Source organism: Ornithorhynchus anatinus, chromosome 2, assembly GCF_004115215.2.
Source record: "Ornithorhynchus anatinus isolate Pmale09 chromosome 2, mOrnAna1.pri.v4, whole genome shotgun sequence".
Lineage (NCBI taxonomy): Eukaryota > Metazoa > Chordata > Mammalia > Monotremata > Ornithorhynchidae > Ornithorhynchus > Ornithorhynchus anatinus.
In genome coordinates this window covers 23,619,995-23,636,059 of record NC_041729.1, presented here as the reverse complement: position 1 = coordinate 23,636,059, position 16,065 = coordinate 23,619,995, and the positions used below count along the sequence as shown (strand labels likewise).

The 16,065-nt window shown below is 47.8% G+C and overlaps 2 protein-coding genes across 3 annotated transcripts in view; both read right to left on the bottom strand.

The window, feature by feature from the left end:
- Positions 1-5,068, bottom strand: part of PISD (phosphatidylserine decarboxylase) — a 50,582-nt gene extending 45,514 nt beyond the window's left edge. The window contains exon 1 of the mRNA XM_029050950.2: positions 4,992-5,068. Coding sequence (XP_028906783.1) covers positions 4,992-5,056 — 65 coding nt within the window. The 5' untranslated portion in view covers positions 5,057-5,068. The remainder of the gene's footprint in view (positions 1-4,991) is intronic.
- A 6,851-nt stretch (positions 5,069-11,919) lies between these two features.
- Positions 11,920-16,065, bottom strand: part of PRR14L (proline rich 14 like) — a 45,178-nt gene continuing 41,032 nt past the window's right edge. For both annotated transcript variants that reach the window (XM_029053506.1, XM_029053528.2), the window contains one exon: positions 11,920-15,511. In XM_029053506.1, the coding sequence (XP_028909339.1) occupies positions 15,235-15,511 (277 nt within the window). In that variant the 3' untranslated portion in view covers positions 11,920-15,234. The remainder of the gene's footprint in view (positions 15,512-16,065) is intronic.

Sequence of the window (16,065 nt, the reverse complement as noted above, 5' to 3'; positions counted from 1 at the left end):
TGCTTCCCCCACCTCTAGACTGTGACTGTCACTCTTTACTGCTGTATTGTACTTTCCCAAGTGCTGAGTACACACACAGTGTCTGCACACAGTAAGTGCTTAATAAATATGACTGACTGAATGAATGCCAAGCATCTGAAATATCACCCCTGCATTTCCCCAGCACTCTCTCAATAAATACAACACTCTTCATTGAATTTTAAACTCCTTAACAACTATACTCTTTCCCACCCACACCAGAACCTAGGACGGTGCTCTCACCACACAGGTACATGTCTTCATTGGAAACACTGCGCTTTTCAGTTCTGCCAACAATCAGTCAGTGGTATTTAGTGAGCGCTATTCATTCATTCAATAGTATTTATTGAGCACTTACTATGTGCAGAGCATTGTACTAAGCGCTTGGAATATACATTTCGGCAACAGATAAAGACAACTGTGTAGACAGCACTTGGCCTGGGAGGCTTGGGGCAATACAACATGACATTCAGTCGACACATTCCCCGTTTCAACAACTCACCGGTCACGTTAGACTTGATTCAGACTTCCTCATACGCCGTAAACAAGGTCAGAGCAAGGATTCTCTAATCCTACCACATACAACTAAACTGACATTACTTCGAGAGGAAAAGACTCAACTACCAATCGCAGGTATCTGTGTTCCGTGTGTGAAAAGAATTAAGGTCGCTTCATTTGAGAACACAAAGTTTTTGCTCCCGTTCTTCCCAAACCCACTTCATTCTCCTTCCCAAAAAGATAGCTCCCAAACACTATTGGAAACTGTACTCTAATGAGCTTTTGAATCTGTGGCCGCTGTAGGTTGACGCATCGTTATAATATTAATAATGTTATTTGTTCAGCGCTTACTAAGCGCCAGACACTCTATTAAGCGCTGGATACAAGCAAGGATCTTCTACTGCTTTACTGAACCTGATCCGTTTCAGAAAAAATAATCATGACGATGGTTTCTGTTAAGCACTTACTATGTGCCAAGCACCGTTCTAAGCGCTGGAGTAGATACAAGGATATCATGTTTTCCCACATGGGGCTCACAGTCTTAATTCCCATTTTGCCGATGAGGGAATTGAGGCACAGAGAAGTGAAGTGACTTGCCCAAAGTCACACAGCTGACAAGCAGCAGAGCCGGGATTTGAACCTATGACTTCTGACTCCCCAGCCCGGGCTCTTCCCACTAAGCCACGCTGCTTCTCAAAGATAATCAAGACATGAATTCTACCACGTATAAAACTTCAATAACCAATATTTAATATCAATATTCAGTATCAAGAAGCAGTGTGTCCCAGGGCAGAAAGCCTGGACCTGGGTGTCCGAAGGACCCGCGTGGCTCAGTGGAAATAGCCTGGGCTTCGGAGTCATAGGTCATGGGTTCGATTCCCAGCTCTGCCATTTGTCAGCTGTGTGACTGTGGGAAAGTCACTTCACTTCTCTGGGCCTCAGTTACCTCATCTGTAAAATGGGGATTAACTGTGTGCCTCATGTGGGACAACCTGATTATCCTGTATCTACCCCAGCACTTAGAACAGTGCTCTGCACATAGTAAGCGCTTCACAAATGACATTCAATCGTATTTATTGAGCGCTTACTGTGTGCAGAGCACTGTACTAAGCTCTGTCCCCTAAGCAAAACCGAGGAAAGGATTTTGGAGTCGGTTTTCGCAGCGTGGCTTTAGTGGCGAGAGCCCGGGCTTGGCAGTCAAAGGTCAGGGGTTCTAATCATGGTTCTAGAGAAGCAGCGTGGCTCAATGGAAAGTGAGCTGGGGAGTCAGAGGTCATGGGTTCAAATTCTGGTTCTACGACTTGTCAGCTGTGTGACTTTGGGCAAGTCACTGCACTTCTCTGTGCCTCGGTTACCTCATCTGTAAAATGGGCATTAAGACTGTGAGCCCCATGTGGGACAACCTCATCACCTTGTATCCTCCCCAGTGCTTAGAACAGTGCTTTGCACATAGTAAGCGCTTAACAAATGCCATCATTATTATTATTATTATTAATCCCACTTTGGCCACTTGTCAGCTGTGTGACTTTAGGCAAATCACTGCACTTCTCTGTGCCTCAGTTACCTCATCTGTAAAATGGGCATTAAGACTGTGAGTCCCACGTGGACAACCTGATCACCTTGTATCCTCTCCAGCACTTAGAAGAGTGCTTTGCACATAATAAGCCCTGAACAAATGCCATCATTATTATTAATCCTGCTTCGGCCACTTGTCAGCTGTGTGACTCTGGGCAAATCACTTCACTTCTCTGGGCTTCGGTTCCCTCATCTGTAAAATGGGGATTCATTCAATGGTACTTCTTGAGCACTTACTGTGTGCAGAGGACTGTACTAAGCGCTTGGAAGAGGACAATTGGGCACCAGATGGAGACCATCCCTGCCCCACAATGGGCTCACAGTCTAGAAGGGGGATAATAATAATAATAAGGAGGGTATTTGTTAAGCGCTTACTATGTGCCAAGCACTGGTCTAAGCGCTGGATGAAGCCTGGAAGTGGGACCCCCTGAGGCCTTGCATCCACCCCGGTGCTTAGAACAGTGCTTGGCACAATGTAAGCCCTTAGCAAAGGCCCTCATTATTATTATTCCACAGGCAACCCATCCCCATTCCCCCTTCTTCCTCCTTCTGCTCTTCCCCCTTCCCCTCCCCATAGTCCTTGTGCATATTTGTATATATCATTTATTACTCTATTTATTTTATTAATGATGTGTATATATCTATGGTTCTATTTACCTATTTTGATGGTATTGATGCCTACTTGTTTTGTTTTGTTGTCTGTCTCCCCCTTTCTGTTGCCCAAATGTCCATTCCAAGTGCTCAGGCCAGTGCCCTGCACATAGGTGCTCAATAAATACGACTGAATGAATATCTACTGTCCATATGTACCTTCCAAGCGCTCAGTACATAGTAAGCGCTCAATAAATACAAATGAATGAATCATCTTTTACACTGTGAGCCCAGTGTTGGGCAGGGATTGTCTCTCTCTGGGGCAAAATTGTCTATTCTAAGTGCTTAGTCCAGGGCTCTGCACATAGTAAGCACTCAACAAACACGACTGAATGAATGAAATTCCAAGCGCTTAGTCCAGCTCTCTGCACGTAGTAAGCGCTCACTAAATACGACTGAACGCATGAGCATCACCATTCTCTTCTAGCCTGTGAGCCCGTCGTGGGGCAGGGATGGTCTCTGTGGCCCAACTGTCCATTCCAAGCGCTTAGCCCAGTGCTTGGCACATAGTAAGTGCTCACTAAATACGAATGAATGACCATCATTATCTTTGAGACTGTGAGCCCGTTGTCCATTCCAAGCACACAGTCCAGCGCTCTGCACATAGTATTCATTCATTCATTCAATAGTATTTATTGAGCGCTTATGTGCAGAGCACTGTACTAAGCGCTTGGATTGAACAAGTCGGCAACAGATAGAGACAGTCCCTGCCATTGGACGGGCTTACGGTCTAATCGGGGGAGACGGACAGACAAGAACAATGGTGATAAATAGAGTCAAGGGGAAGAACATCTCGTAAAAACAATGGCAACTAAATAGAATCGAGGCGATGTACATTTCATTAACAAAATAAATAGGGTAATGGAAATATATACAGTTGAGCGGATGAGTACAGTGCTGAGGGGATGGGAAGGGAGAGGGGGAGGAGCGGAGGGAAATGGAGGAAAAGAGGGTTAAGCTGCGGAGAGGTGAAGGGGGGGTGGTAGAGGGAGTAGAGGGAGAAGGGGAGCTCAGTCTGGGAAGGCCTCTTGGAGGAGGTGAGTTTTAAGAAGGGTTTGGAAGAGGGGAAGAGAATCAGTTTGGCGGAGGTGAGGAGGGAGGGCGTTCTGGGACTGCGGGAGGACGTGGCCCAGGGGTCGACGGTGGGATAGGCGAGACCGCTAAGCGCTCACTAAATACGACTGAATGAATGATCACCATTATCTTCTAATAATAATAATAATAATAATAATGTTGGTATTTGTTAAGCGCTTACTATGTGCCAAGCACTGTTCTAAGCGCTGGGGTAGATACAGGGTAATCAGGTTGTCCCACATGAGGTTCACAGTTAATCCCCATTTTACAGATGAGGTAACTGAGGCACAGAGAAGTGAAGTGACTTGCCCACAGTCACCCAGCTGACAAGTGGCAGAGCCGGGATTCGAACCCATGACCTCTGACTCCCAAGCCCGGGCTCTTTCCACTGAGCCACCTGCTCACTAAATCCGACTGAACGGGTGAAATTCCAAGCGCTCAGCCCAGTGCTCTGCACATAGTAGGCGCTTGTGGCATGGCTCTGCGGAAAAAGCCCGGGCTTGGGAGTCAGAGGTCATGGGTTTGAATCCCGACTCTGTCCCTTGTCAGCTGTGTGACGGGGGGCAAGTCACTCTGCCTGTCTCCCCCAATTAGACTGTAAGCCCATCACAGGGCAGGGACTGTCTCTGTTACCTATTTGTCCATTCCAAGTGCTTAGTCTACTGCTCTGCACATAGTAAGCGCTCAATAAATACTATCGAATGAATGAATGAACTTCTCTGGGCCTCGGTTCTTTCCTCTGGAAAATGGGGATGAAGACTGGGAGCCCCATGTGGGACAACCTGATTACCCTATATCTCCCCCAGCGCTTAGAACAGTGCTCGGCACCTAGTAAGCGCTTAACAAATACCAACATTATTATTATTATTATTATCCTCTGTCAAAGGGGGATGACGACCGGGAGCCTCCCGTGGGGCCACCTGATGACCCTGGATCTCCCCCAGCGCTTAGAACAGGGCTCCGCACCTAGTAGGCGCTTAACCAATATTATTAAAAACGACTGAGTGAATGAGTGAATGAGTGAATGAATGAATGAAGTCCTGAGGAGAAAGCTGGGTCCCCCTGGGCGGGGGGCCCGTCGGGCGGCACTTCCTCCTTCTCCTCCTTCTCCTCCTCCTCTTCCTCCTCCCCCTGCTCCTCCTCCTCCTCCTCCCCTCCCCCCGGGGAGGCCGTACCTGCCGGTCCAGAGCGCGACCCCTCGCCTCAGCCAGGCCCGGAGCCGGCCCGAGGCCGCCGCCATCTTCCTTCCTCCTCCTCCTCCTCCCCGCCGCCCTGCCACATTTTCTGCCCGGCAACGCCCCGCCCCCTCCCTCGTCGGCCACCAATGAAAAAAACCGCCCGGTCCTGGGGGGCGGGGCGAACACCGGAAGTAGGCGGGGCCCTCTCTTTGCTGCCCCCTGCCGGCGGGGCGGGACCCAACAGGCGCGAAGAGGAGGCTCCCCTCCCTCCCCCCCCGGGGAGGGAGGGTTTCCACCCATTTGTAATCATAATGCTATTTGTTAATAATAATAATGTTGGTATTTATTAAGCGCTTACGATGTGCGGAGCACTGTTCTAAGCGCTGGGGGAGATGCAGGGTCATCGGGTGGTCCCACGGTCTTCATCCCCATTTAATAATGTTGGTATTTGTTAAGCGCTTACTATGTGCAGAGCACTGTTCTAAGCGCTGGGGTAAACACAGGGGAATCAGGTTGTCCCACGTGGGGCTCACAGTCTTCATCCCCATTTTACAGATGAGGGAACTGAGGCACAGAGAAGTTAAGTGACTTGCCCACAGTCACACAGCCGACAAGTGGCAGAGCTGGGATTCGAACTCATGAGCCCTGACTCCAAAGCCCGTGCTCTTTCCACTGCACCACGCTGCTTCTCCATTTGACAGAGGAGGGAACTGAGGCCCAGAGAATAATAATAATAATAATAATAATAATAATAATAATAATGTTGGTATTAAGCGCTTAATAGGTGCAGAGCATTGTTCTAAGCGCTGGGGGAGATGCAGGGTCATCGGGTGGTCCCACATGAGGCTCACGGTCTTCATCCCCATTTGACAGAGGAGGGAACTGAGGCCCAGAAAATAATAATAATAATAATGTTGGTATTAAGCGCTTACTATGTGCAGAGCACTGTTCTAAGCGCTGGGGGAGATCCAGGGTTCTCAGTTTATCCCACATGAGGCTCACGGTCTTCATCCCCATTTTACAGATGAGGGAATGGAGGCCCAGACAATAATAATAATAATGTTGGTATTAAGCGCTTACTATGTGCGGAGCACTGTTCTAAGCGCTGGGGGAGATGCAGGGTCATCAGGTGGTCCCACGTGAGGCTCATGGTCTTCATCCCCATTTTACAGATGTCACTGAGGCCCAGAGAATAATAATAATATAAATGTTGGTATTAAGCACTTACTATGTGCAGAGCACTGTTGTAAGCGCTGGAGGAGATGCAGGGTCATCAGGTGGTCCCACGTGAGGCTCACGGTCTTCATCCCCATTTGACAGAGGAGGGAACTGAGGCCCAGAGAATAATAATAATAATAATAATAATGTTGGTATTAAACGCTTACTACGTGCAGAGCACCGTTCTAAGTGCTGGGGTCGACACAGGGTCATCAGGTGGTCCCACGTGAGGCTCACAATCTTCATCCCCATTTGACAGATGAAGGAACTGAGGCACAGAGAAGTGAAGTGACTTGCCCAAAGTCATCCAGCTGACAAGTGGCAGAGCCGGGATTTGAACCCATGACCTCTGTCTCCAAAGCCCGGGCTCTTTCCACTGAGCCACACTGCTTCTCCTAATAATGATGACGACGGTATTTGTTCCGCGCTTACTATGCGCTAAGCCCTGGATGATAATGACAACGGTTTGGGTGAAGCACTGGGGTAGATGCAATAATAATCATGGTATTTGTTAATAATAATAATAATAATAATGATGGTATTTGTTCAGCACTTACTCTGTGCAAAGCGCTGTGCCAAGCGCTGGACGATAATGACGATGGGTTTGGGGTGAAGCGCTTACTATGTGCCAAGCACTGTCCTAAGCGCTGGGGTAGATGCAATAATCATAATGGTATTTGTTAATAATAATGATGATGGTATTTGTTCCACGCCTACTATGCACTAAGCGCTGGATGATAATGACGACGGTGTGGGTGAAGCGCTTACTATGTGCCAAGCGCTGGGGTAGATGCATTAAGAATCATGGTGTATTTGTTAATAATAATAATGATGATGGTATTTGTTCAGCACTTACTATGTGCAAAGCGCTGTGCTAAGCGCTGGATGATAATGACGCCGGGTTTGGGTGAAGCGCTTACTATGTGCCAAGCGCTGAGGTAGATATGTGGCTCAGTGGAAAGAGCCCGGGCTTCAGAGTCAGAGGTCATGGGTTCGACTCCCGGCTCTGCCCCTTGTCAGCTGTGTGACCGTGGGCAAATCACTTCACTTCTCTGTGCCTCAGTTACCTCGTCTGTAAAATGGGGATTAACTGCCAGCCTCACGTGGGGCCACCTGATTACCCTGTATCTACCCCAGCGCTTCGCACAGTGCACATAGTAAGTGCTTAACAAATACCAACATTATCATTAATAATAATAATGGTATTTGTTATTAATGATAACAATGATGATATTTAAGTGCTTACCATGTGCAAAGCACTGTGCTAAGCGCTGCAAGCACTGTTAAGTGCTTCCCATCAGCAAAGCACCATTTTAAGCACTGGATGATACGGACGACGGTTTGGGTTAAGCGCTATGTGCCAAGCACTGTTCTAAGCGCTAGGGTAGATACAATAATAATAATAATGATATTTATTAAGCACTTCCTATCTGCAAAGCACTGTTCTAAGCTCTGGATGATAATGACGGTTTGGGTTAAGCGCTTACTATGTGCCAAGCACTGTTCTAAGGCTGGGGTAGAGACAAGGTAATCAGGTTGTCCCACGTGGGGCTCACAGTTTCAAACCCCATTTTACAAATGAGGTAACTGAGGCCCAGAGAAGTTAAGTGGCTTGCCCAAAGTCACACAGCAGTCAAGTGGCGGAGCGGGGATTAGAACCCGCGACCTCTGACTCCCAAGCCCGGGCTCTTTCCTCCCAGCCATGCTGCTTTTCAAGATCCAAGGCTATGAGGTCATCCCACATGGGGCTCATAGTCTTAATCCCCATTTTACAGATGAGGTAACAGGCACAGAGAAGTGAAGTGACTTGCCCAAGGTTGCACAGCAGACAAGTGGCGGATCCGGAATTTGAACTCACGACCTTCTGACTCCCAGGTCCGTGCACTCCCCACGACGCCACGCTGCTTCAAAAACCTCTGGCCGCTGGAGTTTGCAGAATCTGTTTGGACTTGTCGGGGATTCGGCAGGAAGTGTCCTCCTCCGTCTCTCGGGTGCGGCAGCACAGTGAGGTAGACCTGAGGTGATGGACCTAGGATGAATAAGCAGCTTGGCTCAGTGGAAAGAGCACGGGCTTAGGAGTCAGAGGTCATGGGTTCAAATCCCGGCTCCGACACTTGTCAGCTGTGTGACCTTGGGCAAGTCACTTAACTTCTCGGTGCCTCAGTTACCTCATCTGTAAAATGGGGATTAAGACTGTGTGCCTCACGTGGGACCCTCTGATTACCCGGTATCTACCCCAGCGCTTAGAACAGTGCTCAGCACATAGTAAGCACTTAACAAATACCCAAATTATTATGATTAATAATGATGGTACTTGTCGAGCACTTCCTTTGTACCAGGCACTGGGGTGGAAACAAGCAAATCGGGTTGGACCCAGTCCCTGTCCCACATAATAATGATAGTAATAATTTTGGTACTTAAGTGCTTACTATGTGCCAGGCAGAGAAGCAGCGTGGCTCAGTGGAAAGAGCCCGGGCTTGGGAGTCAGAGGTCATGGGTTCGACTCCCGGCTCTGCCACTTATCAGCTGTGTGACTGTGGGTAAGTCACAACTTCTTTGTGCCTCAGTTACCTCATCTGTAAAATGGGGATTAACTATGAGCCTCACATGGGACAACCTAATTACCCTGTATCTACCCCAGCGCTTAGAACAGTGCTCTGCACGTAGTAAGCGCTTAACAAATACCAACATTATTATTATTAAAATGGGGATTAAGACTGTGAGCCTCACGTGGGACAACCTGATTACCTGGTATCTACCCCAGCGCTTAGAACAGTGCTCAGCACATAGTAAGCGCTTAACAAATACCAAAAATATTATTATTAATAATGATGGTATTTGTCAAGCGCTTCCTTTGTACCGGTCACTGTACTAAGCACTGGGGTGGATACAAGCAAATCGGGCTGGACACAGTCCCTGTCCCACATAATAATAAAAGTAATAATTTTGGTACTTAAGCGCTTACTATGGGCCAGGCACTGTTCTAAGCCCTGGGGTAGATACAAGCCAATCAAGTTGGACACAGTCCCTGTCCCACATGGGGCTCACTGTCTCAATCCCCATTTTACAGATGAGGGAACTGAGGCACAGAGAAGTAAAGTGACTTGTCTAGGGTCGCGTGGCAGACAAGTCAGAAGCACAACCTTCTGATTCCCAGGCCTGGGATCTCTCCACTGAGCCATGCTGCAATGGGAAGGGAGAAAAGGCAGGAAGGAGTGGGATTTGCACCGTTCGTTCGTTCGTTAATTCGTTGACTCTTTCCACTAGATCACGCTGCTTCTCGTGACACATTCACCCATCTAGGGCCCAAAAACATGGGTAGTGAGAGGGCTGCGGGGCGAATGTGTCGGAAACACTCGGAACACAATTAAGTGCTCTATAAATACCACTCCCTCTTTCTTCCGTTCCTCTTTTTCCCTCTCTTACTATTCTTTTTTATGTCTCAGGGAGAAGGAAGATTAAAAAAAACCATCCTGCTTCTTTGGGATGGAATTAATGCTTGGGTCATGGAGCAGAGGGACCCCGATATAATAATGTTGGTATTTGTTAAGCGCTTACTATGTGCAGAGCACTGTTCTAAGCGCTGGGGTAGACACAAGGGAATCAGGTTGTCCCACGTGGGGCTCACAGTCTTAATGCCCATTTTCCAGATGAGGTAACTGAGGCACAGAGAAGTGAAGTGACTCGCCCACAGTCGCAGAGCTGGGATTCGAACCCATGACCTCTGACTCCAAAGCCCGGGCTCTTTCCGCTGAGCCACGCTGCTTCGCAAGCAGAGCTGAGGGAAGCTCAGATCAGTAACCAGAAGGGAGAGAGGCGACTGCCATCTTTTTCGGCTGATGAGAAACTCCTTGGAGATTGGCTCTGGCCGAGCAAGGAGACACAAAACCCCTGGCTCTGTTGAGGGGAGGGTTCTCCCGAGGGAAGGAGCTACTACCAGCAGTCTCACAGGCGGCTTGCAAGACCCAGTGTAAATATTTTGGGTTTTTTAACACTATAGTTTGCAGAATATAGACACGAAGCTGGCCCGAGGACCCCCTGAGAACAAAGGAATGAGTTTCTCTCGTACCTTAAAGCAGTAAGGTTCTTCGCAAGCCCTAGGTGCTCCGTAACAACTGTTGACGATGACACTGCTCCGCTACTTGTCTGCCGTGTGTCCTTGGGCAGTGACCAGTGGCAGAGGTGGGAGAACCAGGGTGTCCTGATCCCTGAGTCTTTCCACTCAATCACGCTGCCTTCCAGCTGTGTGACTGTGGGCAAGTCACTTCACTTCTCTGGGCCTCAGTTCCCTCATCTGTGAAATGGGGATGAAGACTGGGAGCCCCACGTGGGACAACCTCATTCCACCAGTGAGGTGGACCTGAGGTGATGGGCCTAGGATGAATAAGCAGCGTGGCTCGGTGGAAAGACCACGGGCTTAGGAGTCAGAGGTCGTGGGTTCTAATCCCGGCTCTGACACTTGTCAGCAGCGTGACCTTGGGCAAGTCACTTAACTTCTCGGTGCCTCAGTTACCTTATCTGTAAAATGGGGATTAAGGCTGTGAGCCTCACATAGGACAACCTGATTACCCGGTATCTACCCTAGCGCTTAGAACAGTGCTCGGCACATAGTAAGCGTTTAACAAATACCAAATTATTAATATGGTGTAGGCAGGATTAGAATGCAGGTCCTCTGACTGTAGGCAAGTCACTTCACTTCTCTGTGCCTCAGTTCCCTCATCTGTAAAACGGGGATGAAGACTGTGAGCCTCACGTGGGACAACCTGATTCCCCTGTATCTCCCCCAGCGCTTAGAACAGTGCTCTGCACGTAGTAAGCGCTTAACAAATACCAACATTATTACTCCATCTGCCAAAGATGATAAAGGAAACTGAAAGGGAGGAAGGGAGGGAGGTGAACATCCTTCCCGGCCGGCTAGGGGCGAAGCAGGGAATGGAGATGATCCGAGCGCGTTCCAATTCTCTCTCGAGGCAGCTTTTGGAGTTTTCGGAGTCCTCCGGTCATCCACAGGATACGGGAACTGAATATCTGATGAGGCCCATGCTTATCTTTGGAGAAGCAACACCTAATTTTAATTTCCAATGAAAAACTCGACTTTTGAAACGGACCTCGATTAGACTGTAAGCCCGTCGAAGGGCAGGGACTGTCTCTGTTACCGATCTGTACATTCCAAGCGCTGAGTACAGTGCTCTGTACATAGTAAGCGCTCAATAAGTATTATTGAATGAATAAACAGAAGTGCAGTCTTCTAACTGGACATTGGTTATGACCTCCCCGGTAAGGAGAGAAGAATGGCAGGGTCCCTCCTTCGAAACCGAGACCATAAGCCCCTTACCGTGGCAAAGTGAGTTATCTCTTCACTATGGTTTACACTGTTACCGTGTTAAAGATGCTGATAAAAGTCAACTGCCTGGACGCTATTCTCTGCATTATAGATGCGTTGTAACTACAGCATTAGGTGCTCCAGCTTGAATTTTTTTTCCATCAGCTTCCGACGAATGCAGAAGTTGTGGGCATGGAATGTGTCTGTCAACTCTTGTATTGTCCTCCCCCCACGCGGTTAGGACCGCACATAGTTAAGTGCTCAATAGATACAACTGGTGACGATGAAGGGGAAACTCTTTCCTCTTCTTGTCCTCGGCTTAGAACGGAGGACAACACGCTTATTTTCTTATCCACGAAAGTGAACAGGCTGAGGGCGCTATCAGAAAGGTTTCCAAAAAAAAATTTATTTCCATAAATTAACACACACAACAGAGGGAATTTGAGTCACAAACTACCAAACAGAAATGAAAACTGCGGGGGAATGACTCAGGTCCATGTGACCCCAAAAATGTACAAATTTCACTGAACTCTTTATCACATCACAGAAGCACTTTATTCGGGCAGCTGCTGGCCTTGTGAAAACTCTTACAAGCATCCATTTTACACACAGTGCTGGATGGACGGAAGCATGCGCCGAGTAGCCTTTGCCGCTCGTTTGGCTCGGGGCTTAGGTGGAAATATTGAAATTGGATTCTGGTCAAATGAAGCCTTTTTTTGTTAGCTTATGATGTAAATAAGGAGTTCAGTTCACTTGGCAGAGCTCCCTGATGGGAGGAGACCCAGAAAAGAACACCGGCAACTTCTGTCAATTTTTTTCTACACGCTCTGGACCCAGCTGTTCGGGACACCGTTCGGACGAGGACCTTCGACAGACCTCAGAGGAAACCTTACCGAAAACCAAAATGTTTACTCAGGGGGGACGGATGGGGCACACAAGGCGGCTGCCTAAAAGTTGGTCCTCCGTGGTTTCTCTATGCACCCATGATGTGGCGTGAGATGAAATCACAAGCTTGGAGGCTGAGAGCTCCTGCTTTGAGCTCTTGCTACGCTGCATCTAAAGCAGCCTAAGGCTGCTGCTAACAATAGCCTGTACCTTGGCCCCCTGGCAGAATGAGGATCAGGCCAGAAGTTTATATTGTTAAGATGGTATGGTTTAGAATTCAGCTAACCGAAGTACAGCTGCACCATGCGAGAGAACCCTTCAGGCAAAATCGTGATGAAGGATCAGGATTTTCACAGCTCAGAGGAGCATGTTTTGGGATTCACAGCATGATTTTTCTGAGCCATTCCAGCTCTGAATAAGGCAAATGCTACATATCTCTTTACTGCACCTCACTCTGTTGAAATTTCCGAAGGTAAGGTCAGTAAGGAAAAAAAAAATACACACAGTCTCTTGTAATGGAGGAATGAGGTGCCGGACGTTCCGACTACCAGAAAAATGAAGTTATGAAGCCAGGAAAAATGAAAGGGACAAAACATAGTTTGGTTAAGAGGTAAAAATAAAACAGACAATAAAAACCTTGAGAAAAAGATGAGAGGCAGAACCCTGTTTGGACCTGAGATTACTCCCTCCTTCCCCATTACTATACATCAAACCAACCGAAGGAGTTCCATCCCCAAGCAATCCTGTGAGTTACGTCTCCCGTGACACGTGCACGTGTAGTCACAGCTGCCCACACACGCTCACAAGCTGGACCATATCACCCCAAGAGACATCTGGCCATTTGGAGCAGGAAGTGGCTCGCTGGGTACCAGGTGTCTTAGCAGGTCCTTGCTGGAGACATCTTGAAAAGACAATAAACCGCTTCCTGGCCCGGCCAGTTCCCCCCGACAGGAGGACCGTGGATGAGCTTTAGTGTTGAGGACGGAACCCTGACCTAGAAAGATGGAGATCTGGAGGGGTTACATAGATGCTCTTGTGGGATTGTACTTCAGTAGCAAAAATGCTACGGTTCCTGGGCACAAAGAGTCCTATCCTCCTTTACTCAAGAAGAACAAGGCCTCTACATTTTATCCTCCTCATTCTTCCAGTTTCCCCAGTATGGCAGTCGGTCAACCCACAAAAGAAAGGCCCAAGGGGATCAGAGCCCCAGCTGAAGGCTGGGGACAGAAGAAAAACTGGATTTAAGCTGGTTGGGCTTCCAGATGGACAGATCATAACTGTCTTTGGGCTCTGGCAGGGTCATTCTATAGCACCATGAGTCCTCAACATTGGAGCCTCCCGAAGATTTAAGAGGAAACCAGGTCCACTTCGTGACCTCAGGAATAGCAGTTCTGAGCGCTCTTGCTTGTCCTGCATGCAGGTAGGAAAAGTCACTTTGGAGGAGAACAGTACTTAGCTGAAGCGGAGGAGGAATAAAAACTGGGGACTTAATTGACTTAGAGAGTGGACATTACCCGGGAGACACTCACAGGCTCTGAACAATGAACTACCAACTAACGGCCAGTGCTGCCTCTAGGACATTTCAAGTAAGATCTAACAAGGCAGCCGGAGGACAGCCCAGCTCCCCTGGAGTGGGCCGGATGCATGATTTCCTGGCGCCATGACTAATAATTATTAGTGGATCTTAAGCCATTAATGATCCCTGACCCTACACTTGAAGCAGATGGCTCTCCCATTAGTGCAGTCTTGGGGGGCAATTCTTCCACAACCCCCCCATCATTGAGTACAGCTCAGTTACACATCTGTCTTGAGTTCAATTTGGGGACAAAACTCTCACCTGATACTTGTTTTTTTATAAATGAACAGGGGAAAAAAACCCACCACAACCCGGCTCTAATCCAATGCAAATAAAATTATTAGAGGGCCGATTCCATTTCACTGTGGGAGCCCAATTCTCTGGGTCAAGTCCCAAACATTTACCGGGGCAATTCTGCAGGTGGCAAAAGGATTGTTAAAAATTGATGAATAAGGAAAGTTTGTTTCCAGTTCCTAATGATGATAAATCAATAAACTGGGTCAAACATGCCACAAACTGGAAAAAAAAACTATCTGCTTAAAATATGGAAGTCTGCCTTAATAGTTTAAAAAACAAAAATCACATTTAAAAGGCTCCCAACATGCACCAGTAATAATAATTTAAAAAATCTACCTTCAAAACATTAAAAAGTGCAACTTATTTAGAAAGGGACTTTCTCAGGTTTCTCCGGTACTACTGACCCAAAACTCCAAAAGCTGGGGTGGGAAGACACACACGGAACCAGGATTTGGGCAGATGGATTCAAGGAATAAAAAACATAACCCCAAGTCTTTCTCCACCTGTGGAAATGAGCTAGGGGTATCCCCAGAGCAAACTATTTCGTCCACCTCCCACGTAAGCTGCCTCTAATTAAAATACTTGGACTAAAAAACACTGTCGTGAACCATGTTGGGCTTTTAAATGGACGTGCAAAATCTCCCCCAAGTCCTAAACAGCCAGTGTTATTGAGGGTCTGGCTCCTTCCCTCTCCCAGAGACATTACTGTGGAGGAGAGTTGGATATCAGTTGAGGTCAGGGAGGAAGGAGAGCCTTCTTGAGGTTCTCTCAACAGTGGACGGAGGCAACCCAATTCCACTGTCCATTCAGAAGGGTCAAAATTTGCGCACTAGGTAGCTGGATAGTGCGGATTCTGTGATGGGGATTTTCAGAACCTTTCCCCGGGAGGTTAAAAACAAAATCCTAAAGAAACTCATCCGTCCCCAACCAACCGACTCTTCTCAGCAACTTGCTCCTTGCTCCCTCTCCTCTTCTTCAGCAAAGAAAGCTTCTAGGTCCATCAGCTTCTGAATGAGAAGGGCATCCAGCTCTCTGCCTTGCAGTGCGGCCTTTTTGGCCCGTGTGAAGCTGCCCATCACCTTGACTTTCCCACGGACCCTCCTCTTCCGAGGGATGGTGAAGTCTTGGAACTCCAGAATCCGCTTCCTCTTCTGCTGGCTCACCGAGATGAGTGCTCCATTTCGCTCCTTGGGTTCCTCAAAGATGGTCTCTAAACTCCTGGATTGAGGAGACAAAAGCAGGACTAATGAGATGCATCCTTGAGGTTCATTCAGATTGCTGGCCTCCTGGGACTTCACATTTGCCTGGGTGACGACAAATGGTTAGGTCAAGATGACCTTCCGCACACTATGATTTAAACCTCTTGTGCTTTGATCCAAGAAATGTCGGGGGGACATTTTTAATTGGATAGATGCCTGCAGGCTAGCAGGAAACTGAGCAGAATAGCTTTCTACTCAAAGGGTCACTGGTCCCAAGCAGCAGATAGTATAGCTCAAACAAAGCCTTATTTTTAGCTCCAAGCCAACACAAAATTAATCAGGGACTTCTCAAACAGGCTCTTCTGCTCCATCTGCCACCTCTCGAGTAGCGTGGCTTAAGGATGGCACCTTGGAAGGATTTCAAATCCATTTCTACATTTCCCAGGGCCAGAACCTATGGAACAGAATATACTCTTCTCAAGAGTAACGGAGGTGGATATTTTCAATCTCCCTGGGCCTCAGAACCACTAATTTTAATCAGTCAGCCATATTTATTAAGAGTTTACTATGTGT